Below are 27,125 nucleotides of genomic sequence, written 5' to 3'. Positions count from 1 at the left end.
TATGGATGAGGAGAAATTGAATTCAGTTCACATTTAAAAGTGAACCTATCTAATTTGCACTTTCGGAAAAAAATATGAGAACTGAAATACAGCCATCCTTTGAAATTTGCACTTCTCCTAATTTTGCAATGCAGTTTGTCACCCAACCAAAGTTTACCAATAATCATATACTGGGGTAAATTGTGCCTAAAAATGCACATGCTAATCACTGGAAGGACAGATCATGAAGCTGAGGCTCCAGTACTTTGGCCACCTCATGAGAAGAGAAGACTCCCTGGAAAAGACCCTGATGGTGGGAAAGATGGAGGGCACAAGGAGAAGGGGATGGCAGAGGACGAGATGGTTGGATAGTGTTTTCGAGGTTACCAGCATGAGTTTGACCAAACTGCGGGAGGCAGTGGAAGACAGGAGTGCCTGGTGTGCTTTGGTCCATGGGGCCACAAAGAGTCGGACACGACTAAACGACAACAAATGAAAATATCATGCAAAAATGCATTACATGAGGGAAAATTGCTTTGCAAAAATGTTTATATTGAGCAGAATTGTACACACGAATGCATATATTAGCAGACATTTGCAGTAAACCACTTATAAATTTTCACGAGGATGTTAAAAAAAATCATAAAGTGCTGCGGAAATGTGGAGAGCTGAACCTAAAATTGGAAAAAGGAGAAAATGAGATGAATCAAGATTGAGAGATTTGTTCATCTCTACCACTGGCATACCCCTAAATGTAGCAAAGCAGTTAAGGGAGCGGGTGCGGACTATGTGCTTGCTCTGGGAATGGACTGGGCACAATCAATTTTTCACAGACAACAGCCATTCCCTATCCTGTGTTTAAGAGATCCATGTATGGTGGCTCTTTGTGGCCTTGGTGCAATTAGAAAAGGAATCTACAAATCTTTATTGACTAGTTTTGCTTGACTGGTATTATATATTTTAATTCCAAAAGTAGGAGTTGATAAGGAACTTTGTTACTAAATTGGACTGATTGACTTTCTGTACTTTTCTTCCTAAGAATAAGCTCTGTCTCTCTTCAAGCATTAACAATTTTATGAGAAGGAGATTTCAATCTACATATAATTATTATGCAGTTTTCATTTTCTCCCCTTTGTCTCAAATAACTGTGATTTGGGTGAAGAAGAAGAAGAAGTTGAAGAAGAAGAAGAAGAAGTTATCTGTGATTTTGAAAATATGTTTGGGAGTTAATCTTCTTGATGTGTAAAGGAAGAGTTTAAAAATGCTTTTGTGGAAAAATAGTAACAAGTAGGGCAATAGTATATCACCTAAGGTATCAAATTACAAACTTATTCTTTGTGAATCTCTTTGCTTTAAGGTGTGCACAAAATGGGCCTTTTGTATTATATGGATACTAATTATTCCACATTTCAATGGAAATATACAGTTGAATTCCAGCAACCTTTTTTTTTTCAGACTTTTGGGTTAACAACTCCTAATAAGTTTTGGGTGGGATAACTTTTTTAAAAGTTTATCATAAATAAGTGCACATAGCCAATAGCTCGTAGTGACCCAACTAAACTAAAACATTTAATTCCCATGAATGTGACATTTCCAGTTCCCCAAATCATGGTTTGAAAGACTGGGGTCGTGCTGCAGGCACATACCCTTCTTCTCTTACCTGGTTTGAATAACCAGTTGATGGGATCCAGCCATCCTCTTGAGTAAATGGTAGGGCTACTTCCATTTATGCAGGGAACCAGGATCCAACAGTCTTCTCAAGAAGGAAGGGGTGAGGGTGGTGATTTCTGCCAACTCCCCTGTCTTCTTGCAGCCCCTCACTCTTCCTGACCACATCCAGAGCAGTTTTTAAGGGAGCGCAGGAAGCTGCAGAGGAGAGGAGGAATCAGCAAAAAATGCCACCCAACACCAGTGGAAGTCAGCTGATCAAAAACTAAGACACACCCCTTGTTTGCTGTTGTTGGCTTTTGTAATTGTTATTTGGTTAAAAGTATCAGTTCTAGCTATAATAAAAGGAGAATTCCCTGGTTGCCTAGAGAGAGCCCCAGCAGAGATTTAAAATCACAAAACATGCAGCAAAGTGTGGAAATATAGGCTGTCAGACCTTTAACATATCCCCTTTTAAGTTGCTTCCAAAGTTCCACACTTCGTTTGGCATAGAATAAACTGGACTTTTAATACACCAGACATGATAACTGTAAAGCAAACCAAGTTTTACAGAATGCGTTTTATGTTCGAAAAGTAACAAAGTGATTTTTTTATGTGTGAAGAGTACTTTAAAAAAAAGATTGCACCCCACCCCCTATTCCTGAAAATTTCCATATACAGTGGTACCTTGGTTTGCATACGTCTTGGTTTGCATATGTTTTGGATTACAAACCCGAAAGTACGTGTCCCAGTTTGCAACCTTTTTTTGGATTACAACGCTTTTTTTGGGGATTACGAACAAATTTTTTTGGGAGGCCCCATTGGCGAAAGCGTGCCTTGGGTTACAACCTGTTTTGGTTTACAAACGGACCTCCGGAACGGATTATGGTTGTAAACCAAAGTACCAGGAAAAACCCAAAGCTTTTTTCCCTCCCGGCTTCAACATTTCCAGAAATTTTATATCTGTTGGTGAGACATCCATGAGATGAAGCCTTGAAACTATGCCAGATTCTTCTAGTTTTTCAGGACCACTTTCGCAGAGGTTTCCTCAGGTTCTGAATTGAGCAACATCCTGACATTGCCAATGAATTTCTCCTAAATCAAAATATTGAGGTGAATTTATGGGAGGGGAGAGTAAAATAAATTCAGAGGATCTTAGAGGGGAGTAAAAAAAAAGAACTTCAAGCAGATTAAAGAAATGTCTTGCAAGGGTCCTGAACATCGCAACCAGATTGACTCCAAAGCACTCTGTTTGAACCCAAACGTTATGCAATTTGCAGTTCGCCTCTTATTCATCTTTCCAGCATTCAAGTTGCATAAGAAGCTGTTTGACATCTTTTAACAGCTTTATCAAATCTCTAGAAACTGAACATTCTAAAATAGAAGGACCTTGAGAAAGTACAGGCAATTGCTCATGTGCAAATTACATCAAGTCTTGGGTTACATAAACACAAAAGGCACGTATTTGATGCTGCTTTTCATATGTCTAATTTCAAAGGACTTCATTTACTTCTTGTAAAAAACAGAAAGATAAAGCTGCTGTTTATTACCTTCTTTGTACTCTAATACAACGGCCTAGATTTCAAAAGTACATTGAAAATCCAAAGAAATGATTTTTGTATAGCAGTAGCTGCCACACTGGAATGACTAAAAGACAAAAGGTTAACTTTGGCTCTGGGCTAGTTCCTCCCTCCCTTTAGTTTATGTTAAGGTTCTAACTGAAATGTTCATTCCACCCCCCACCCCGTCTTCATTTCTAGTTTCTGCTTTAGCAACGTAATATCAACACTCTTTGGACTTAGCATCAGTAATGAGAGCAGTAAAAAAAAAAACTTCCATGCATATCTTTTGATTCTAATGACACAGATCCAACCAGCCACCATTGTGGTGACATCTGCATTAAATATCATTAAACTGGATAAACTGTTTATCTTTTCTTACAGCTTTGCAAACTGCTATCTGGAAGTTCATGGCTAAAGCAGATTTGCATGTAAAATCACAGAGCACCAGTAAGCTAACTTCTGTGACGCTTACAGAGATGGGAGGGGGGGATTGGCCGGATACTGCGAAATCTTGAAGGAGGGGTGAGCAGGCTCAATCAAGATTTATTTTTATTATTATTATTATTTTAAAAAAAGTTTTCCAGGAGTCTGAATAATGGAATACAAATCTATCATTCCTCTCACCACTAAGGAAGCATTTGATGATCCCTTTGCTAAGCGTGCTAGAGAAAAGGAACTTAGCTTAGCTGTAATTATCTGAAAGTGTCATTAATCTGTGTCATAGAAACAGTGGGACATATTCCTAGTGGGATAGAAATTTAAATGCTAAATTCCTTCCCAGGATCCTATGTTCTATCCACATGAAAGACTTCAGGTGTGAAATTCGTGTGCTTGTGAGCATGCGAACACCCATGAAAATGAAAGAAATGATGAGATTTTTTTGTTATTAAAAAATCTGTTCTGACTTCCCCTTCTTCATTTCCAATCTATTTTTTTTTTTATTGATTTATCATAAACAAACAAATTACAGAGATGCAGATACATATAGCCAAGATTTTAAGATGGGTTTATGCAGCCCAAGCATTTTGGTTGTTTTAAGGAGTGAGTCATGGAAGGAGTACTTACATGACTCTCACTATTTATATAATTTAAAAATTGAAATCAGTCCACACCCAAACTTTCTGATTGGGCTTCACCCTAAGCTGCATGTCTTTGTCTGATCATATGTTCCAATAAAGCAATGTTCCATGTAAGCCCTTCTTCCTTCTTAGGAACTTTTGATGATTTCCATTATCAGGCTCTTACCAATCTGACTTTCCATTTGAGGAGACACAGATGCAGATACTACTAAGTCCACTCTGGCTGCTTCTCTCCCTGCCATCCCTCCTCAACCTAAGTTTGACTTCCTTTAGCCTTTGTGTTTGGTGGGAAGGAGCAGAAGCCCAGAACGGAACAGCTAGGCGTCTTAGCTCCAGCCTGACTAACAACAAAAGGCAAAAGGCAATCAGAATCTCTTCATGCTGAGAGGGCGCAGGTGCTCTATTCATATTGCAAGAATAATTCAGGAATTATAGAGAGATAGGGACATCACAGCTACTTTATCAAGGAGTTTGCAGGGAGTTGTGGACCTAATATAGTCATGCTTGGTGAGTGTTATGGTCCAAGTCCTAGTCAACCGCACTTCAAGCGTCCCTCAGTGCCTCCACAGTTGCTATCACCTGAGTAAGGAGCCTCTCAATTTACTCGAGAGAAGAGGAGGCAGCAGAAGCAGTTCCAGCTCCTGGCTGAATGTGCTTCTCACTGAAATTGTCACCAGGGCAGCACACCCATGGTTTCTCTTGAGAGGGAGGGACACGGAGACAGCAGCTGCAGAACTCAGTGGCCAGCAGTTGAGGATTCACCGACATTTTGAGCATGGTGTCTTGGAGCAAATCATTGGTCCTTTGAGCACCCTTGTCTGAGGCCCGAAAAAAGGTTGAGCCCCCTTGAGGTGAATTGACGCATGCCTATATGAAGCAAAGGTTTATTTGGTTCATTTCATACTTAATTTCCTCTGCTTTGAGTCTCTTCTGTTTTCCCTGCTGTTGAGCTGAGTCACTTCCTGGAAGTTGCTGCCTTCCATCTGCCACTGAGTTATTGGTTGCTTTTTCTAAATCTCTCCCACTAGATATCATCTCAATGCTGCGGCGCTGCATGAAAATTCAGAAATAGAAATGCCAATGACTAATGCCTGGTTCACACATGCAAGTTTATCATTTGATGGCCACAACACCATTTGATTAATATCTGGTTCAATATATGAATTTGTCCGGGTTGTAATTCTCTGCTGTATTATGAGTCAAGCAGTATTTCTCTTAGCAATTCTTCTCCATAGTATGTACTCTGTGCTGATATAAATGCCCAAACTACACTATTTGCTCATGGAGCAGACTTCGTTTTTTCCGTCTGGAGTTACCACTTCATTTCCTTCCAACTGAATTTGAGGCAGATACAGAGATTCTTCCTCATTTTAAATGACTGAGAGAAACTTTTGTGGAGATGTTTGATCAAACTAATGAAACTTTGTGGGTGAGGTCCTGCATAAAAATAAATAAAATCAAATCAAGGTGAGTCAGACTGAGCAGAAATGCAACTTGAGGAAATTCAGTGAAAACTGAAGGCTATTAAATGGGCAAAATATCTTAGTAGGGTTTTACATATAATAAATCATGCTAGTGATAAAAGGAGATTGATATATATTTTTTATGACAGGTGTGACTGGTTTCATTATCAACCTCCACGGTGGCTGCTTGTTTTGTTAGTCTCATTTCCCTCCTCAATGAGGATTTGCTCAATACATTTGTCGGGGAAAATATTGATTTTTTTTAAATGTAGAAACATAAACTGTCCTCACGAAATTTTGACAAAGGAAACTGGAAATTTTTATTTTCTCATTTTGCCTACAGTCAATTAAATTATTAGATTCCTGTTATCGATTTGATACTCTTCTGCATGATTGTCATGCGCTGAAGGACTAAAGAACCTTATTTGCTTTTAGTCTTATTGGAAAATAGGTCAGGTGTGCAACCTCTGCAAGCCAGCCATGAACTGTAAGCCATTACCTTGATGAAAATATTCATTTCATTTCCCCTCTCTCACAAGAATGAAAAAGAAAGGAATATATCAACTGAACAGCAGAGCTGTGCATATATACTCAGGTGAATAGGTTCAAAGTCATGTGTCATAGAGTCAAACTGCATAACTTGACAGCTATGGAAAGGAGCTAATTAATCACCGGCAGCATCTGTTAAGACAAAATAGACTCTCCTTTTTTAGCTTCTTTGGCAGGTGACTTTACTTCCTGTAGTCCTTTGTAGCATGTATGGCATAATGAAAAGTCTTTCCAAGACTCCAGAGAACAAAAAAGGGGTCCATTTTGACGGATTCAAAATGTGAAGGCTAAGACACAGATCTGGAAGATTTTGGCTGGGAGACAAGTGTTGAAAAAACAACAGAGGCACAATTTCCCAGGTAGAAACAAGGTAAGTTAATTTTTTTCAGCTTTGGTTCTCCTTGTGTAAAATGGAAATAAAGAGCAATTGAGAACTTAATTGTAAGGATGAAATGTTTTTTGGACCCATGTATGTGGCGCTGTGGGTTAAAGCCTCAGCGCCTAGGACTTGCTGATCGAAAGGTCGGCGGTTCGAATCCCTGCTGCGGGGTGCGCTCCCGCTGCTCGGTCCCAGCGCCTGCCAACCTAGCAGTTCAAAAGCACCTCCGGGTGCAAGTAGATAAATAGGGACCGCTTACCAGCGGGAAGGTAAACGGCGTTTCCGTGTGCGGCTCTGGCTCGCCAGATGCAGCTTTGTCACGCTGGCCACGTGACCCGGAAGTGTCTCCGGACAGCGCTGGCCCCTGGCCTCTTAAGTGAGATGGGCGCACAACCCCAGAGTCTGTCAAGACTGGCCCGTACGGGCAGGGGTACCTTTACCTTTACCTTTATGTACTATTCCTGGGACACGGGTGGTGCTGTGGGTTAAACCACAGAGCCTAGGACTTGCCGATTGGAAGGTCAACGGTTCGAATCCCCACCACCAGATGAGCTCCCGTTGTTCAGTCCCTGCTCCTGCCAACCTAGCAGCTCGAAAGCATGTCAAAGTGCAAGTAGATAAATACTTCCAGCGGGAAGGTAAACAGCGTTTCCGTGCACTGCTCTGGTTCGTCAGAAGTGGCTTAGTCATGCTGGCCACATGATCTGGAAGCTGTACACCGGCTCCCAGATGAGCACCGCAACCCCAGAGTCGGTCACGACTGGACCTAATGGTCAGGGGTCCCTTTACCCTTTACCTTTATGTACTATTCACTACAGATGGACAAATTTTTGTTCCTCCCAGCTCTTAAATTTTCCAGTCATCAGTTTCCCACATTCTGATTTTTGTGGGGGTTTTTTCAATAAAAAAACTTCCTCATAAAATAATTATCAACATTGTAGTGCACATTTCCACAATATACACATTTATGTATATGTACACTTTTGCCTAATATCCACATTTTTGCAAGCAATGTCCCCTAACATGATGCAATTTTGTATGTGTTATATACACACGGGCACACACACACACACTGTACACAACTGTATCACAAAAGCTAAAGAATTGAAAAATTCACTTTGATTCGCTTACCTTTCCAGGAACTGTGCAACCCAAATTTCCCCCACTCCTACTATGTGTTTGTTTCTGTTGTATTTGCTTGTCGTACCCGTTTACATTTCGATCTCTAATCGTATTTTGAGAAATTTTAATTTGAAGAATTCACAATGTTTGCAGTCTGGATTTTGGACCATGATATCAGATTTAGACATAAAATTGTCTGCTTTTTAAAACTAGCCATTGATTTAATGAATTCGTAAAATTATCGCAAAATCTACGAAACGCTAAATTGCTATCCAACATCAGCTATTAGATTTTTGGGTTAGGGTAATGATTTAGAGTTCATGTGACATTTAAATGAAGAATGAAGGAAACATTTCTAAAATTGGCAAACCCCCTTAAGCACGCATCTATAAAAGGAAAGAAGTAAAGCATCATTAAGAACCAGTTCACAAAAAAGTGTGAAATGAGGCCAAATTGTGGCCATCATAGAAGGGGGAAATGGCTGCTTCGCCATCTTAACCTGGCCAATGCCATTTATCAACTCACAGCTTCCAGCACTTTTCAATATGATGCTACAAGCATGGCTTGACTTGTGAATTGTTGTTTCTCATGGAAGCCATTTCTCCAACCACTTTCCAGGAGCGCAATTCAAAGCACACATACACAATCCACCTTCAGATTTTCAATTTGCTTCTGTTAATAGGTCCTAATCAATGGAACTTCACGTTTCAGGTCATTAAAAGCTTCTGCTACATAAGAATGTTTCTTCCTTGTGTGTATGCCAGTAAGCAGATAATCGATGCTGAAGGACTGGCTGATCCCTCCACCCAGTCAAATGGACGTATGCTGCCATTCCATGCTTGATAACATCCATTAGAAAAGTTGTCAGCATCGGCAAACTTAAGAGAGACCTTCCTTAATCACCCTTGGGGGATCATTTATTTCACACATATCAAGGAACCTTCACAAGGTGGTTGAAAAGGGCATTGTTAAAATGTCCTCACCATAATTAACTGTGATGTGAGTGTTAATTGAGTATATGAGTATAATTTCATGGTCTGTACCCTTTGTAACCCTCCAATACTTTGTGTACATTAATTGTAGGGCACTATGGATTTACCTATGAATTATAGTATGCGATAATTAATTTATCCTTGTTGAATCCGGGGTTCTTAATTCAAAGTTTATGATGTTTGTTTCCCACTTAAATTAAGATGGACCACTATCACGTTCCAGTAGAGAACTCTTCTGGTACTATTTAAGGTAAAGGTAAAGGTATCCCTGCCCGTACGGGCCAGTCTTGACAAACTCTGGGGTTGTGCGCCCATCTCACTTAAGAGGCCAGGGGCCAGCACTGTCCGGAGACACTTCCGGGTCACATGGCCAGCATGACATCACTGCTCTGGCGAGCCAGAGCCGCACACGGAAACGCCGTTTACCTTCCCGCTGGTAAGCGATCCCTATTTATCTACTTGCACCTGGAGGTGCTTTCGAACTGCTAGGTTGGCAGGCGCTGGGACCGAGCAGCGGGAGCGCACCCCGCCGCAGGGATTCGAACCACCGACCTTTCGATCGGCAAGTCCTAGGCGCTGAGGCTTTAACCCACAGCGCCACCTGCGTCGAAAACTCTAAAAAGATACAGATTTGAAACATATAATCCAAAGGCACGTGATTAATGTACATAATTTATACGTGCAGTATGACTAACCTTAGGCTATAACACTGTACCTTGGTCACTTGCTATATAGGAGTAACCTGGGGTCATGCCCATCTCAGCAAGCAAGAATGGATCTGGACAACAGGTTCAGTGCAGGAACAGACTGGAAGAACTCTGGCTGCTTTGTTTCCTACTTCAACCACAGATGGAAAGGTCCCAAGTTTGAGACAGCAATTCTACTTATATTTTGTGATGTGTGACTTGCATGTGGGGATGTGAGCAGGATCTACATGTTAATTGTGCCAGGGTGAACAAAATCAAGCCTACCTGTCAGGGATAAATAATAGAAAAATCTTGAAGATGGAAGCAACCAGAAGATCTACTTAGCTATGTTATACAAAGTCAACATCACCTCCGCTATGCACATACTTCTGAAAGGTGAACCAGGGTCACAAAGACAACTTTGTTTGTTAAAAGAGCAGAGCAGGAGAGGGCACAACTGTACCATGCTAGAGAAATCAGTGTTGCATTGCTTATGACTGCTTTCCAAAGCAGCACAAAGAGCATCTCTCTGGGGCTAGTAGGACTTTTGCAGGAGGCAGGCATGTGAATTAGCAGCTTTATCTACCTGCCATCACACACATAACTCTTTCATAAGATCTATATTGACACACATACCTAACCAATATCTTAAATTAAAAAAAAAATCATTTGGAATTTTAGATAGCATTTCCCTTAGTTTGTGCCAGGTAGCTGGTATTTTATGGAACAAAAGTTACCTATCCAAACCCTACTTTAATTTTACAAATATTTATTACTGTTTAAAGGTAAAGGTAAAGGTACCCCTGCCCGTACGGGCCAGTCTTGCCAGACTCTGGGGTTGTGCGCCCATCTCACTCAAGAGGCCAGGGGCCAGCGCTGTCCGAAGACACTTCCGGGTCACGTGGCCAGTGTGACATCGCTGCTCTGGCGAGCCAGAGCTGCACATGGAAACGCCGTTTACCTTCCCGCTGCAGCGGTCCCTATTTATCTACTTGCACCCGGAGGTGCTTTCGAACTGCTAGGTTGGCAGGCGCTGGGACCGAGCAGCGAGAGCGCACCCCGCCGCAGGGATTCGAACCGCCGACCTTTCGATCGGCAAGCCCTAGGCGCTGAGGCTTTTACCCACAGCGCCACCCGCATCCCGTTCTTTATTACTGTTTACTACATTTTAAAAAAGATATCTCACCATTTTTCATCTTGGTGCTCATAGAAACATACATGGAGCTTCAGCCATTGGACCTTGTCCAGTGAAGGGATTTGAAGAGCAGTTTCAGGGTAATCAGCAAGCACTGTGACTCAGAAACGAGAGGTTGAAATCCTGTGCTAGAGACAAGCTATCTCCCTGTTGGTTGGTTTGGATTTGACCATAGTCCTCAGAATCACAATAGCTTCACACATTCCATTCTCATTTGCAGTAATGGAAAGTGTGTCATTCAGAGTCTTCAACACCTGGTTCTCCTATTTCAGACTTGTATAATTTGTGACCCACCAACCACAAAATTTGTCCAACAAGAGCTTTTGCTGCCTTCCTGGGAGTGAGATTTGGGTTGTGAGAAGCGTTCAGGACCCTGGAATGCCACACAATATGGTTGATGGGCCGAGTTCAACTTTGAGAGCTCTAAGTTGCACAGACTGAGCTAGTCAGAAGACATAATTTGATGAAAATGAAAATAAAGATTGAAGGAAATTAAGTATTGCTGTGAATTCGACTAGCCTGGTCACAATGGAAAATGGTGATCAGAGTGTTGACAAAAGATTGCTAACGGCTACTGATAGTTCTCCAAATGGGCAATATACCTGCATGTGTGGGGTTTGAGAAAAAGACTGTGTGTGTGTGTGTGTGTGTGTGTGTGAGAGAGAGAGAGAGAGAGAGAGAGAGAGAGAGAGAGAGAGAGAGAGAGAGGCACAGATACAGAGGGCTGTAGGTTTGGCATTTGAACTGACACAGAGAGAGTTCTAGTTGGAGCTGGCTAGAAATTGCCATGAAAATTTGTGTAGTGTGCTGCTATTCTGGGATTTGCTGCCTGCTGTCGGAGTGCATCTTTGCTTCCAACATGCTCTGCTTGTATATTTGTAAAAAAGCAACTACTCTAAAAATGATACCCATCTTCTCCAGAAGGCTTTCTCACCCAAAGGAAACCTCTAAACCTTGTAATGTTGCCCCAGAACCCCCTACCACTTAGGGAAGTGGGGAGCCTGTAACGGCATCAAAACAAAAAGCATGAAATGTATCACTTGCAGGACTGATTTGACACTCAGTGTCACTATCTACTACCTCTTTTGCCCTCACGTGAATGTTCTAAAAAGAAACAGGTAATTTATTTAAGCTGTTAATGCGGTGCTTTTATTTAATCTCAAAGCATATTTACAAATGCTCATTTTCATTTTGGTACCATGATGTCATTTAATGCCCAATAAAATGTGCAAATAGCTTATAAAAGAAATGCACTCTCAGCTTATCAATTAACTACTATCCTAAGGAAAGGAACAAATCTTTGAGGCAAATCACTCAGCAAAGATGCTAGAAAAGTTGATAAGACAGAGTCATACTATGCACTACCCAGAAGTCTCAAATGTAATATTTGAACTGTCTATGTGCACACATGAAACAGCTTTATATGTGCAGGTCCCGCTATTGGAACATTCATTATCTGACATCTGTTATCTGAACACAAAGAATTATACCCAAACCTCATGACACAAATGACTGATTCAGATATCCAAACAGCCAGAGTTTGTCTGCTCACTTATTTACAGGTAGGTAGCTGTGTTGGTCTGCCATAGTTGAAACAAAAAAATTTAAAATCCTTCCAGTAGCACCTTGGAGACCAACTAAGTTTGCATGCACACAAAACCTCATACCAGAAACAAACTAAGTTGGTTTCTAAGGTGCTACTGGAAGGATTTTTATTTTTATTTTGCTCCCTTATTTGTTGGTGTTTTGCTGGTTGGCCATAGCTATTTTGGGCAGAAGGCCCTTCCCCTTTGCCTCACTGATGTGGTCCAAAGGAAAGCAGAGCAATATGTTTGGCCCAGCTTTGCTGCAGGAGTTGCCAGAAGAAGGCATACAAGACACCATCCAATCATCTTAGGGATTCCAGATTTGTGTAGGGTTTACTCTTTAGCCCTCTCTTCTCTGAAGATGTCCTGCAAGGCAGCTTAAATGGCCTTGAAAAGATCTCTAGACATAGAGATGGAGGAAAACACCGAGACACAAGTTCCAAAGCCACCTGGCTGGCCACTGGTCACTGGTAGAATCCAAGGCTGGTCCAAGACATCTTGAATCCAGAGAAGGAGGAGGAAATTGTATTTCCCTGCCTCCAAAATCAAAGCGCATAAGTATCTAAGGCTAGTGATTGTGAGACCTGAGACAGAAAATCTCGCAAGCACCTCTCCACTTTCCTGGCTATAAAAATACAATCCTGGTAAATGAAATAACTAAGAATTTGTTGCACTTTCGTGACACCCAAAGGCAGCTGTCTCATGCTGCCTAATGGAAGGGCCAGCCCCTACAAAACAGAATGTGGGCTAGATGACGCCACGTCTGAACCAGCAAGCATCTGTTTATGTCTTGAAAATGCATTTTCCTAGCGCTTTTCTTGCACACTGTAATTTTGATTTATGCATTTTTGTGGGACTGTGACTGTATTGTCTTTTGCCTATTGAAGATCTTTCAGCAAGCCTTTTAAGTGGAGACCTTTATTCCAGTTGACATCTCTACAGGATGTGAATTGTTTTCAAATATGAAATGGGTTTTTTTTTCTTTTCATATATGGAATTGTTATTAATTGCTTGTATAAATGGAACCCCTTTTCATTGTTTTCTTGTTGATTGTTGCTACTGTGGAATTGCTTTGATATATTTTATGGATGCAATTCCTAAATGGAATGAAATAAATATTTAATTGGAGGTTTTCTAGTCTCAAAACCTAGTTCCAAACATGTTTATGCTATTATAGAAACCTCTTGGAGATAAATAAAACCTAGATAAGAACCAAGTATGCCTAAAACTGCAGCCTTAAGCCCTCTTCAGGTGCTCAGAATCCCCATAGAACAGTGTTTTTCAACCTTTCTTGGGCAAAGGCACACTTGTTTCATGAAAAAAATCACGAGGCACACCACCATTAGGAAATGTTAAAAAAATTAACTCTGTGCCTATATTGACAATATATAAAGTAATTCTCTTGAATAGGAATCAAATAAACACAAAGAAAGTATTTTATAATTACTTTGTTATGAAATAGTAAGTAAACAGAAATATGAAAAGTTATAAAATACTTTATTTTTAAATCTTTCGAATTTTTCAATTTTTCCCACGACACACCAGGCAACATCTCGCGGCACACTAGTGTGCCGCGGAACAGTGGTTGAAAAACACTGCCATAGAAGACAGACACTTCTAAACACATTCTGCTCCCCTACTTGTTGCTTGAGTGCCCAATTGCATAGTAAGTTATACAATTAACTATCTAGTTTCGGTGGTGATTAATTTCTTTCTCTCATCTGAATTCCCTTCCTAGGCTTGTTTCTGCCTAATTTCCTCATGCATTTGATCTTCAGATACAACGCAGGATCATGTAATCCTGGTGTTAGCTAATGATGTTTTAGGGCAGTGGGTTAGATTAAATTATTATTGCACATCACCCCAGTCTCCAAACAGTGCTAGATTCCAGGGCTTTCAGGCAGTTACCCGGGGTTCGTGTTTCCTTTGGGAGTGAGGCACAGCGGAGATTGCGCTGTCTTTATGATATATGGTTCATTTACACATATGTATATACAACCTGAGCCTGCGATGGAGGGTCTTGTTTCTCCCATAGCCACAGCCTTGGATTCAAACAGAAATCAATCATTGCTCTGCCTCTTGCTCCCCAGATTGCTGCTTTGCTTCTCGTGCACATCACTGCAACTCAACTCCAAACTCTGGCTTTGTTCTCCTAAGTAACCGCAACATTTGCTGTCTCACGCAGGGTCCCTTTCCTTTCCTTCCCATAATGGCCTATCACCCAGGCTATCACCTCAACACAGAAAGCTAACCTGGCCTATATTTTAACACTTGCGGTATCCTGGTGTTAGATCTCACATAGTCTACTCCCCCCTAAAAAATAATAACATTATTTTGCAGTCACTTTCCGCTGCTATGACTGTATCACCTGAAATCTTTTACTTCCAGGAAATTGCTCATGGGATTTCTGTGCAAGCATCAATGATGCAGTTTGTGTTATACATTTTCAAAACAAAACAAAACAAACAGCTAAAATAAATGTTTTAAAAAGACCCGACAATGTAAGCAGCATGAAGGAGAAGGGGGAATTTGATCTTCAGACAGATCTTTCCACCCTGAGCTACAAACCTCCATGTTAGGAATTGCATCTATTGTATTCCATGATTCTCCAAGGACTATTTATATTTTCTGAGGTTGTATAAAACCTCTGACAGCGATAGCTGAACGCAGACAACCAATTACCAGCTTGCCACACTGTGCATGCAACTATTCAGTAAATTCTTTGTCGGGTTCAATACAAGTGACTATTCTGTCAGACATTTGCACCTGAAGTGTGGTGCAGTTCTTCATGCTGCTTGTCAAGTTGTTGCAAATGACTGCCTCGTGGTACTTTGGCCATCTTTAGGGGCTCCCTGTTCTGCCAAATGGTTACATACAAAGTATGACAATGTGCATTTAAATGCCATGTACATTAAAGCAAGTGTACCCTGGTGTGTTCCCTCTGTCAGTGGACACCTGGCCATGGTGGCAGTGCTGGGCAGCTGAGTCTCGGCACTCTTCAAATTTACCACATTTCCTCAGCGTGACGCTAGTTCAAGGGCACTGGGGGAAATAAAAATGGGAGCTGGCTCCAGCTGCCTGGTTGCACTCAAATGAAAGGAACAGTTGTGAAATTGACACATACTGAAAAGAGACCGCTCAGTCAATTCCCACTTCAAGCATTGAGAAGAATGCATGAGGGCACAGGCAGGGTTGGGATGTGGCCGTGCGCATGCTGGGTCTGCCTCCCATTTGTGCCACCCTGCCCTTCCTCTCCCATTTGCACATTGATCACAAAGACCTGCAGGGAGATTCAGCTGGCATGCTCCCTCTGATCAGGAGTCTGACCGCAGGGGATTCTAACCCTGTTCAACTCAATGCAGTTACCATGAGCCTTCAAAACTTTGTGTGGTATAGGAGGAGGCAGCACACAGAGGAATGTTGTGTTTGGTGTGTCCACATGCCCCCTGCCAAGGTTCAAGTGAGCTAATCTTGAGAAGCTTAGGTTTGACAGTTTGTCGGATGAGAGAGTGATAGAGGATCCAGAGGAAATTGAAAATAGGTTTGTTATGTTTTTTGAAAAGCTGTATGAAAAAGGAGAAGAAGGCAGTATAGAAATAGAGAACTATCTAGGCCAAGAAGAAAGAAAATACTTCACAGAAGAGGATTGCACACAATTAAACAAAGAGGTGTCAGTAAAAGAGGTCAGGGACGCTATTAATAAGATGAAGAATGGAAAGTCCCCTGGACCGGATGGCCTGCCCGCAAAATATTATAAAAAATTAACAGATCTGTTAGCGCCGGTATTAATGGAAGTTATAAACAATATTTTCAGAGAGGGGAGAATCCCTAGCTCCTGGAAGGAGGCGTACATCACTCTTATCCCTAAGAGTGAAAATGAAAAGGCAGATTTAAAAAATTACAGGCCAATTTCACTCCTAAACTGTGATTATAAGATCTTCGCAGATATCATGGCAAGCAGGCTTAAAAAGCTTCTAAATAGATATATACATAGAGATCAAGTGGGATTCCTCCCGGGGAGGCAGTTAAGGGACAACGTCCGATATGCTTTAGATGTTATTGAATATTTAGAGGCAAGGCCAGACATACCGGCGGCTCTTATATTCATAGATGCGGAAAAAGCATTTGATAGCGTCTCTTGGGAATTCCTGTTACAAAACCTCGAAAAGGTGGGAATAGAGGGTCCTTATCTGAAGGGTATAAAGGCGATATATACAGAACAACAAGCTAGGCTGATTATAAATAATAATTTGACTAATCGCTTCTCAATTATGAAAGGCACAAGACAGGGCTGCCCTTTGTCACCCTTGCTGTTCATCACGGTGTTAGAAACAGTAGCAAATAAAATAAGAGCGACCTCGAACATCAGGGGCTTAAGAATTGGAGAGAAAGAATATAAATTAAAGGCTTATGCCGACGATTTGGTCCTATTTCTAGAAAATCCAGCTGAGAGTACGAGCAGAGCGGTAGAACTTTTGGAAGAGTTCGGCAAACTGTCCGGATTTAAGTTAAATAGGAAAAAAACTAAAATATTAACAAAGAATCTGACAGAACAGGAGAAACGACAGTTGGAACAAAAGGTGGACATTAAAGTAGTAAACAAAGTGAAATATCTGGGAATTTGGTTATCCCCAAAGAACATAAATTTGATAGAGGACAATTACAATAAGTTGTGGAAAGAAATTAAGAAAGACATGGATACCTGGCGTAGACTTAACCTATCATGGACCGGGAGAATGGCATCGATCAAGATGTGCATTCTCCCGAGGTTGTTATTCTTATTTCAGAACTTACCAGTCATAAAAGGTACGGCCTGTTTTAAGACTTGGCAAAGGACCCTGACCAAATATATTTGGCAAGAGAAAAAACCCAGGGTGAAACTTAAATACCTGATGGACTCCAGGGAGAGAGGTGGTTTTGGAGTACCGAATTTAAGGTTGTATTATGAGGCGGCATGCCTACTTTGGATAAAAGATTGGGCCACTTTGAAAGATACAGATTTACTAGATCTTGAAGGGTTCGATCTAAGATTCGGGTGGCATGCCTACCTTTGGCAGGAGAAGGATAAAGTCCATAGAGACTTCTATAATCATATAGTCAGAGGTTCCCTTTTAGAGGTTTGGAAGAAGAAGAAAAAATCGATTGAACAAAGCACCCCCTGGTGGCTTTCACCCGTGGATATTATCAAAATAAAGAAATTAAACATGACAGGAAAAAGGTGGACGTACGAGGACCTCCTAACTAAATCAGAAGAAGGGTGGAAATTAAGACCGTTGGAAGAATTGAAAGAGAAAATTAAGGACTGGTTCCACCTGCATCAAATTAATGCATTATGGAGTGAACATAAGAGATTAGGCATGGGAGATAATAAATCTAGATTTCAAGTGGAGATACTAGAGAGCAACAATAAACTTCTCTCCAAAATGTACAGGCAACTATTGGAAAGTGAAAATAAGGAGGAGGTGGTTAAAGAGGTAATGATTAAATGGAATAAAGACTTAGGATACGAGATAGGATATAACAAATGGCAAACTCTCTGGAAGAAAGGCATGAGATTCACCGCATGCGCGGCTCTACGTGAGAACCTAGATAAGATGATGTACCGTTGGTACCTGACCCCGGCAAGAATAGGGAGGATGTATAGAACAGCAGATAATACTTGCTGGAGGTGTAAAAACAGAGTAGGGACTTTCCTCCATATTTGGTGGACCTGTGAGGAGGTGAAGGGTTTCTGGGGACAAATCTACGAAGAACTAAAAAAAATTTTGAAGTATAACTTCCCCAAGAGACCCGAAGCTTTCCTCTTAGGAATGATTGGGGAGGAAATAAAAAAGACGGACCAGACGTTTTTTCAATACGCCACTGCTGCTGCGAGGATTTTAATAGCAAAAAAATGGAAATCCTCTGAAGCGCCCACAATGGGAGAGTGGCAGGTGAAACTCTTTCAATACCTGGAATTGGCGAGACTTACACAATATATTAGGCGGGATAACTCCGTTAAAAAGAAAGAGGATTGGACTAAATTTGTAAGATATCTTGAGAATAATCTTGGAATTAGCAATTTAACAGTAGACGATGCGTAACTCCTACGACATGTAAAGATAAAATATAAATAACTGCAGAAGAACTATGTAGAATATTTAATCCAAAGCTGAGGTAAATGGAAGTCAATTGTTTGGTAAAGGTATGAATGGAAATTTTTCTTTTTTCTATTATGTTTATTGGTATGTAATTTTATTATTCTTTTTTTTCTCTTGTTTATTGTTCTTTTCTTTATTCTTTTCTCTTATTGTTCGGTTTTTTTTTGTATTTTGTTAGATAATCTTTTTCTCTTTGTATGTGGCATTTTGTATGTTTGTAATAAAACTTAAAAAATTAAAAAAAAAAAAAAAGGTTTGACAGTTTGTCAACAGGGGCAAGCCCAAAGTATAGGTGTGGGTGCAGTTATCAGGGTGTTGGTCCTAACGCCCATGAGAAAAGGTCTTTCCTCTTTTCATTTTGACCTGGGAGAGGATTTATTTGCTAGATAAAGATTTCAAGACAGGATAAAGTGACTTCTCGAAAAGCTTCTCCTGAAAGATAACTGAATGTATTCAGTTCAGTGAAGCTATTCTAGCAACTTAACTCTTCTGCTTTGCCAACATAAGCCTACCTAGGCTATTGTGATCTTTTACAATCTGGAGGCTAACTGACCGAAACGGAAGTCTGAATTTATTGCACCTTGCAAAAGTGTAAAAGTCTTTTTCATGCCTGTCTCAATTCGTTACCCTTCAGCTGAATGAATAATCGTTTTAATAATATCATCAGCATATTGGTACATGCAGCTCAGTATTCCCTTCTGTGCAGCCATAAGGTTACTAGGAACAGATTGTATTGTTATCCTTTACTTGTCATTCCGTTTGACTACACATCTATAATGCATCTTCTAACACATTAGCAAGTGCTTCTATTAATGTATTGTTTGCATAGTCGTCGACCCTTTCTTGGGCCATGGATGTGTAAGACAGAGGCCCAGATGCTGGTAGTCTACATGCACAATTGCCTGTGGCTGCGCATGGGCTTACCGTGTTTGTGCAAAGGCTGAAAGATGCATGTGGGACTAGATTTGAATTTATTGCATAAATATTCTTCAGAAAAGAAAAGGCAAGCAAGTCAGAAGATTGTGTGGTCAAGAACTTTGCGTGACTCAAAGACAGTAGCATAATAAGATCTAGGGTTGCCTGTTTTAAGGCCTATACCAGGTTTATTACAACTTAATCCCATAATATTTCATAAAAGTTATACATTGCTTGACTGTAAAAAACTTCAGAGTGCTAACTGCTAATGCGCCAAGCAAAATGCAGCACACAAGCCTTATATGGAAGCCAAAAGGGGTGGAATCTACACACATATTAAAACCATGCTGGAAATGCCTTTTTTAAAGCATTTTTAAAAATACATTGACTTTTCCATAAGGCTCACTATCGCCACCTAGTGTCCCATAGTATATTGCACTTAAAACACACTTAAAACGTTTTATAGCTCAGTCCAGGGACAAGATAAACCTTTTGGTTTTACTGCTGCCTGAGACCGCAAAGATGGGTTTGCAGGGCTCAAGCACCTAGCAGGCCACAATACATGGCTGTTAGGCTGTGTTTGGCTTAGTGGCCTGCAAATTGTACATGCTTCAATTAATTGCAGATAACTGAAAATGCGCAAGTAAATGTATCATCAGACAGCAGGATTGTACAATGGCTGCTTTGCCTCTTCCATGAATTCAAGGTATCAAAATGGTGCAAATGCAAGTACGTACATCACAAAGGTCTGATAAGGTACAATCCCTCTCAACAATGCTTAGTACAGGTTGCATATATTGGGCCTTTACAAGTTGAACTTGTGTGTGTGTGTGTGTATGTGTGTGTGTGTGTGTGTGTGTGTGTGTGTGTGTGTGTGTGAGAGAGAGAGAGAGAGAGAGAGAGAGAGAGAGAGAGAGAGAATACTACAAATGAGCATAGTGATTTAGTGAGTAACAAGCAAAGTGATGGTTTCGTATCTCAATAAATGTGCAATCAAATGGGGGAGGCAGCAAAGGAAGGGTAAGAAGAAGATAGGGGAATGAAGAGTGAATAGTGGCTATCAATAACATTTACAGTGGTACCTCGGTTTAATAACTTAATTCATTCCGGAAGTCCGTTCTTAACCTGAAACTGTTCTTAACCTGAGGTACCACTTTAGCTAATGGGGCCTCCCGCTGCCACCACACGATTTCTGTTCTCATCCTGAAGCAAAGTTCTTAACCCAAGGTATTATTTCTGGGTTAGTGGAGTCTGTAACTTGAAGCGTCTGTAACCTGAAGCGTATGTAACCCGAGGTACCACTGTAAAGGAGAACAATGGTATGGGCAAGCCTGGCAACATAGTTATTTCCCAGAGAAGTCTCACTAGCTGCTGACTATTAGTCACAATGGTTCAGAACAGTATACAGTGAGTACCCAGTGCTGGGGGTGAGCAATCGACAAACAGAGTGAACTTCAGGCTCTGCTTATGAGCTTCCCAAAGGCCGGGTTAGCTGTTGCAAGGGAGAGCAGAGGTGCCTCAGGAAGGTGCCTTTGGGGCAGAAGTCCAGGCTTCATTCAGAAGAATGAGCAGCCCCTAAACTCAGTACAGCTGGCTTAACACATTTTGAATAAGTAAAGAAATGCACATTATCTTCTAAAAAGCAACACGCACAGCCCGGGAAGATTAAATCCAGAGTCTAAAATAACCTAACTGCACCTCTGAGAGACAAAACCCTAAACAAGGTGAACCTCAGGACTGTTCTGGTAAAGCAATTGTCATGCGCTTAGTGTTGGTAGTTTTGAGTTGTTGTTAATGTTTTATGCAGAGCCAAGTGGGAGCTGAAGAGGATTCTATCGTGCCAACATTTGAAGAGTAAAGAGATTACCTGAACAGTTCTTGTCCACCCAACCATTTTGAAAGAGGCAGGTCAGGAAAGAACGCCGAAGCATGCAGAGGATGTAAATACTTTCAATTTCTGGTCAACGTTACAAAAAGCAAAAAAACCCGAACAAAATCTTTGTCTGCTCCGTCATTCTTTTCATGTTCTTTGGAGAAGTCAAAGGCCAAGTGCTAAGAAGACATGCCGTTTCTAATTTAATTCTAAAACTATACAGCTTCATAAACTCACTGAAGTGAATACGATCATATTACCCAATGATTCCGGCGAGTCTTAAGTCATTTTGTCTTCCTGCTAACGGGGGAAAGAAAAGAAAAAACACACCTTGCATGCTCATTGTAGGAATCATAAACATGGATAATTATGCATAATTATGGAGATTAAGTTCCAATTAAGGTTCACTTTCTGTAATAACCCTTTCTTTAAAAAAAAAATCTTTTAAGGTTTTTCTTCTTCTTCCAATAGCAGTAATGAAGACCAGGGTAACTCAGGTTAGTGAGCATTCTGATAAACACCATAGTTGTCAATCTGGGTTGTTTGCATGCCCTGCAGTTCTCCAGCAGCGTTTAGTATTCAAGTGTATTATTCCTTTTGCTTCAGCAACTTTTAACAATTCCCCATAGCAGCATAACAGTGCAGATGTTTTATATTGTACAGCAAACACTCTGTTAGCCACACTGGAAGAGGCATAAAGGTGAGGTTTGCCTTTTGAGAGAAAAGAATTAGGTATTTCCCCCCCCAAGCTATTTCTATGTTTGCCAATTCCGTTACACCTAAAAAAATGACCTTTAAGTCTCCTTGTGCCTGAACTTAGCAATGATTCACCCATTACTTTAGGTGGTGATGAGGGTCATTGTGAGACATTTCCCCCTTGCCTATTCCAGACTTGCTACTGACATTTCACATGAAAGTGAAATTTGCAGACATGCCATCTCATACAAGAAATGTAAAGTAAAGCAAGATGTTCCTACTCAAGCCGAACATGTAGAAAACCATTGACAGTGTGTATATAATAAACAAAGACCAGTAGAGCTGAGCCAAAACTTCTTCTGAGATATTTTTCTGACAATATTTCTGAGGTTTTTCTTTGCTTAGGGTCTTCTCCTTTCATCTGCCTTTACCCCTCACACAGTTTTAACAGTTTCTTTCATTTATAAAAATACTTGTGTACCACAATTTCATTTTAAAAATCAAAGCAATTCCATACAAAAATGCATACACACAATAAAAACCACATAAAAGTTAAAATCAGAGCTCATCAGCTAACTGTTCCAAAAAATATTCTCCTAATCATCTGCATAAGCCGGACAGTTTTCAGCAAACATTTGAAGGTTAAAATAGAATATGACTCCTGAATCTCTATTGGAAGAACACGCTGCAGGTCAAGGCTGACTAGACTAAAGACCCAGTTTCATATCCATGTCAAATGAACCTCGACATCACCAGCTCAGGGGACAACCAATGACACTCCTGCCGATGACTAACCTGAGATATAAGAGTTCTGGCAATCCCGAAGGTGACACAAGTTGTTCAGGGATTTGTAAATTAATATAAGGCTCCTGAACCTGGCTCAATAGTATATGGGCAGCCAGTGCAGAAGCTTTCACAATGGTGCCGCATGTCGCCCACCAATCTACACCATGGTCTGCCCCTGTACTGAGCCAACGTCTACTATCACAGCCTAAGGTCCACCAATACTTGAGGAGTCAGATATCTCCCTTCTCTCCACCACTGCAATTTCTGACAAAAGATTCCATTTTATGCAAAAGAAAGCAAGGAAATAAAGTCTAATATACTATTGTCAGTTACATAATTTATTCTGACTGCTGAATTTGGCTTGTCTTATAACAAAAACCAAACTAACTATAATTTTGAAAGAGGTGATCTGTTTTCCAGATAGTGTTCAGAGATTATCAGTCCTCACAATATAAATCTGTGTAATTGAGAAAGTGTGGCTCTCTGTTGAGGAATGTCATACAAAACTCAGAGAAAGATGACATTAAAACATGTATTCTGTCTTACACACATTTTATTTTATTTAAAAGCTTTTATAAATGGCTTAATATTTTGTATATAAAATCTCTAAGGAGAATACAACATGAAAAATAAAATAGTATCATAAAAACCGATCTATAACATAAAAGCCAATAAAAATGTGATTAAAAACTAGAATTCAGGGACAGCGTGGGGCAATCTTTCTTTTAAAGATAAACACAACAAGGACCAATCTTTAAGAGTCAGGAAACACCTGGGCCAAAAAATGTCTTTACTAGATGCTTACCATGTTTAAAGATCAAACATTTTGAACCTTTTGGTGTTTGGGTGTGGACTCAAAGGTTTATGGGATTAAATATTTGCTGGGTTAAATCAATGGGCAGGGCTTGCAAATAAAATTCTAGGACTAGGACTGCGCATGGGACCATCAAATGAGGATCCTTGTAATAAAGAAATTATAATGCACCAATAACATGCTGGAAATATTTAAAAGATCTGGGTGTGCTGTAATATTTTAAGTTTTTTTTTTTTATTCTGCAATTGTAGTTGGGTAAGAAGAAGAAGAAACCCAATCCTTACCTTTGTTTCCCTGCAGCTGCCTCTACACGTTCAGGCACTTGGGGGCACATTACTTTTAAAAGATCATCATCGGAGATCGGAGCTCTTTCCTGACCTCTGCGAAAGGACCATTCAACAGAAGTCCCCAGTGAAATGCTGGTATGCATCTGAAAGGCAACAAAGGTTGTCAGCAGATGGTTCTTTCAATGTACAATATGTCACATCATTTCCTCCACGAGGCCCTTTCTGGTGCATTCTCACTAGGGACCAGGTCAGTCTGGATCAGATACCCCTGTCAATCATGCAAGCTGCTTGCAAGCCAGGAGTGCGGTTATGATGGGCAAAGATCAATGACTGTCCTTCAAAACACTGTAGTACTTGACCTCACCTTGTACAAAACCCGGTGGAAGGAGAAGACATTCACTTCTCTTATGATTAACATCTAATGAGCACAAGAGATCAAGACAGGCACAGTTGCAATCCATATTTAATTATGAAACTAAGTGTCAGTTCTCCTGAAATAGAAAAGGTTTAGAAAAAGTGAGCATCTGAAGATTGGCTAAATGGTTACCACTCAGTGGTCATCACTTGTCCCCATAGAGACAGTCTGAGAAGGCAGTAGGAGGCCAACACCTTGGTCCTACTTTCTGGCAAGACCTGTTCCTACAAATGCCACTCTTTCCACACATCTGTTGGAAGTGAGAAATTTAGTTCCCAAAACTGACTTATTGCGTGGGCTCAGTATAGGAGGCAGTGAGAGGGAGAAGCCACACTTTACGGCCAAAGCATTTATACTTCCCTGAGAAAGAACACTGTGGAGTCTAAAAGTGTTCAGTGATAATGCTACAGCTTTCACATAGCACCCTTTTGCCACAAATAGCAATTAAACATAATAGTTAACCTAAGGGGGACTTGTGTAGACAAAGGCAGTATATCTGGCCATATACCATCAGGGAAGGACTTTTGCTATCTGCCTTGCTTGGTTTGGGCTGGGTGTTCATCAATATGCGGATGATACTCAGCTCTACCTCTCTTTTAAATCAGAACCAGTGAGGGCAGTGAAGGTCCTGTGTGAGTGTCTGGAGGCGGTTGGAGGATGGATGGCGGCTAACAGATTGAGGTTGAATCCTGACAAGACAGAAGTACTGTTTTTGGGGACAGGAGGCGGGCAGGTGTGGAGGATTCCCTGGTCCTGAATGGGGTAACTGTGCCCCTGAAGGACCAGGTGCGCAGCCTGGGAGTCATTTTGGACTCACAGCTGTCCATGGAAGCACAGGTCAAATCTGTGTCCAGGGCAGCTGTTTACCAGCTCCATCTGGTACGTAGGCTGAGACCCTATCTGCCTGCGGACTGTCTCGCCAGAGTGGTGCATGCTCTGGTTATCTCCCGCTTGGACTACTGCAATGCACTCTACGTGGGGCTACCTTTGAAGGTGACTTGGAAACTACAATTAATCCAGAATGTGGCAGCTAGACTGGTGACTGGGAGCGGCCGCCGAGACCATATAACAACGGTCTTGAAAGACCTACATTGGCTCCCAGTATGTTTCCGAGCACAATTCAAAGTGTTGGTGTTGACCTTTAAAGCCCTAAACGGGCTCGGTCCAGTATACCTGAAGGAGCGTCTCCACCCCAATCATTCTGCCCGGACGCTGAGGTCCAGCGCCGAGGGCCTTCTGGCGGTTCCCTCATTGCGAGAAGCAAAGCTACAGGGAACCAGGCAGAGGGCCTTCTCGGTAGTGGCACCCGCCCTGTGGAACGCCCTTCCAGCAGATGTCAAAGCGATAAACAACTACTTGACATTCAGAAGACATCTTAAGGCAGCCCTGTTCAGGGAAGTTTTTAACGTGTGATATTTTACTGTATTTTTGGTTTTTATGGAAGCCGCCCAGAGTGGCTGGGGAGGCCCAGCCAGATGGGCGGGGTATAAATAATAAATTATTATTATTATTATTATTATTATTATTATTATTATTATTATTATTATTCTGAGCCTTTTGGAGGCAAGTGGCTCACCACTACAGGAAACAGGGTGTTTGACTTGATGGGTGTTTGGTCTGCCATTTGGCAGAATCAGGGGAGTTTCATGGGCCAGGAATTGGCTTCACCTGCTGAGCAGCAGCCTGAAGAAGCAGAAGGCGGTGTGACTCCACCTGTTGCTGATCAGCCTTCTTGGTCCTGATGTGAACCAGCTGGCTCCAGCTTTCTTAAGCTGGGTTTCCAGCCTCAGTCAGTTGCTGGAAACAACATTTGTTGTTCCTGGCTAGATCTTGCTGTTTCTTGTGACCTTGGACTCTTGGCTTCCTTGACCCCCAGACCATCTGACTATGTGAACTGAGATACTCATGACCTTAAGACTGGACTGAACCTTGCATACCGACTTTGCCTCCAGGCAAGTACCCCCCTGAGCCTTTCTTTGCTGGTTGGCTGGCCTCTCCTGCCATTGAGCTCTGCCATGGTTGGGCAGCACGGGACTACAACAGGGGGTGCATCAGGTCACAGATGCCAGGGGCAATAGATGCAGCCTCCCACCTTTTCTGATTCCCCTGGCTGCAACGCTTCTTTTGAAGGACAGAGCTATGTGTGCCAGTGGCCTATCCTCCACCCCAATGACTACTCCACTGCAATCAGGTGCAGTGGGGGCCATTAATCCTGTTGATCCCATTGCTCTGTCCCAGCTCCTGCCAACCCAGCAGTTCGAAAGCACACCAGTGCAAGTAGATAAACAGGCACCGCTGTGGCAGGAAGCTAAATGATGTTTCCGTGTGCTCTGGCTTCCATTACTGTGTTCTATTACTCCGGAAGTGGTTTAGTCATGCTGGCCACATGACTCGGAAAGCTGTCTGTGGACAAATGCCGGTTTCTTCGGCCTGAAAGCGAGATGAGCGCCACAACCCCATAGTTAGTTGCCTTTGACTGGACTTAACCATCCAAGGGTCCTTTTTTTTTTTAAACCTAATCCTGTTGCTACCATTGAAGTGGGCTCTGTATGTGCAATGGGGAGGGGGTGACATCTTGTGCCGTCAGCAAAACGTGCCACACAGGCAGAAGGTTGCAGAAGGGCATTTCTTACATTCTTAAAAGCTTGCGAAACACAATCAAAGTCTTCTGTCCCATTTTGATACTGTGTCCAGCATTCCCTGGGCCTCTGCTTTCAGTTACGGACTTCGTGCAGAGACAGTGCTAAGTAAAACACCTGGTGTTAGAAAGCAAATCAAACAAAAAACATCTATTATGTGGAAGGACCTTTATTATAACGTCGATTTGGGGATTCTACAAAAGTCTGGCCTTCTAACCTCCTACCATCTCTTCTGCTGCAGCCCGTAACTAATAGCCAAACAACAGATGACACCCCCAAGGCTCTGTCTTTTGGCTGTCACTTGAAGGAAAGTGCCTGCAG

General features: G+C 41.5%; 1 protein-coding gene across 1 annotated transcript in view; it reads right to left on the bottom strand.

The window, feature by feature from the left end:
- Positions 1 to 27,125, bottom strand: part of LOC309367739 (uncharacterized protein) — a 177,185-nt gene that overhangs the window by 17,138 nt on the left and 132,922 nt on the right. The window contains exons 5-6 of the mRNA XM_081907353.1: positions 23,748 to 23,893; positions 1,640 to 1,845 (exon numbers count right to left, since the gene is read on the bottom strand). Of these exons, the coding sequence (XP_081763479.1) occupies positions 1,797 to 1,845; positions 23,748 to 23,893 (195 nt within the window). The 3' untranslated portion in view covers positions 1,640 to 1,796. The remainder of the gene's footprint in view (positions 1 to 1,639; positions 1,846 to 23,747; positions 23,894 to 27,125) is intronic.

The sequence above is a fragment of the Podarcis melisellensis genome (assembly GCF_964234715.1).
Source record: "Podarcis melisellensis genome assembly, chromosome: 4".
In the NCBI taxonomy this organism is placed as follows: Eukaryota; Metazoa; Chordata; class Lepidosauria; order Squamata; family Lacertidae; genus Podarcis; species Podarcis melisellensis.
The sequence above is the reverse complement of the archived record's forward strand: the minus strand, read 5'-3'. Positions and strand labels throughout refer to the sequence as shown.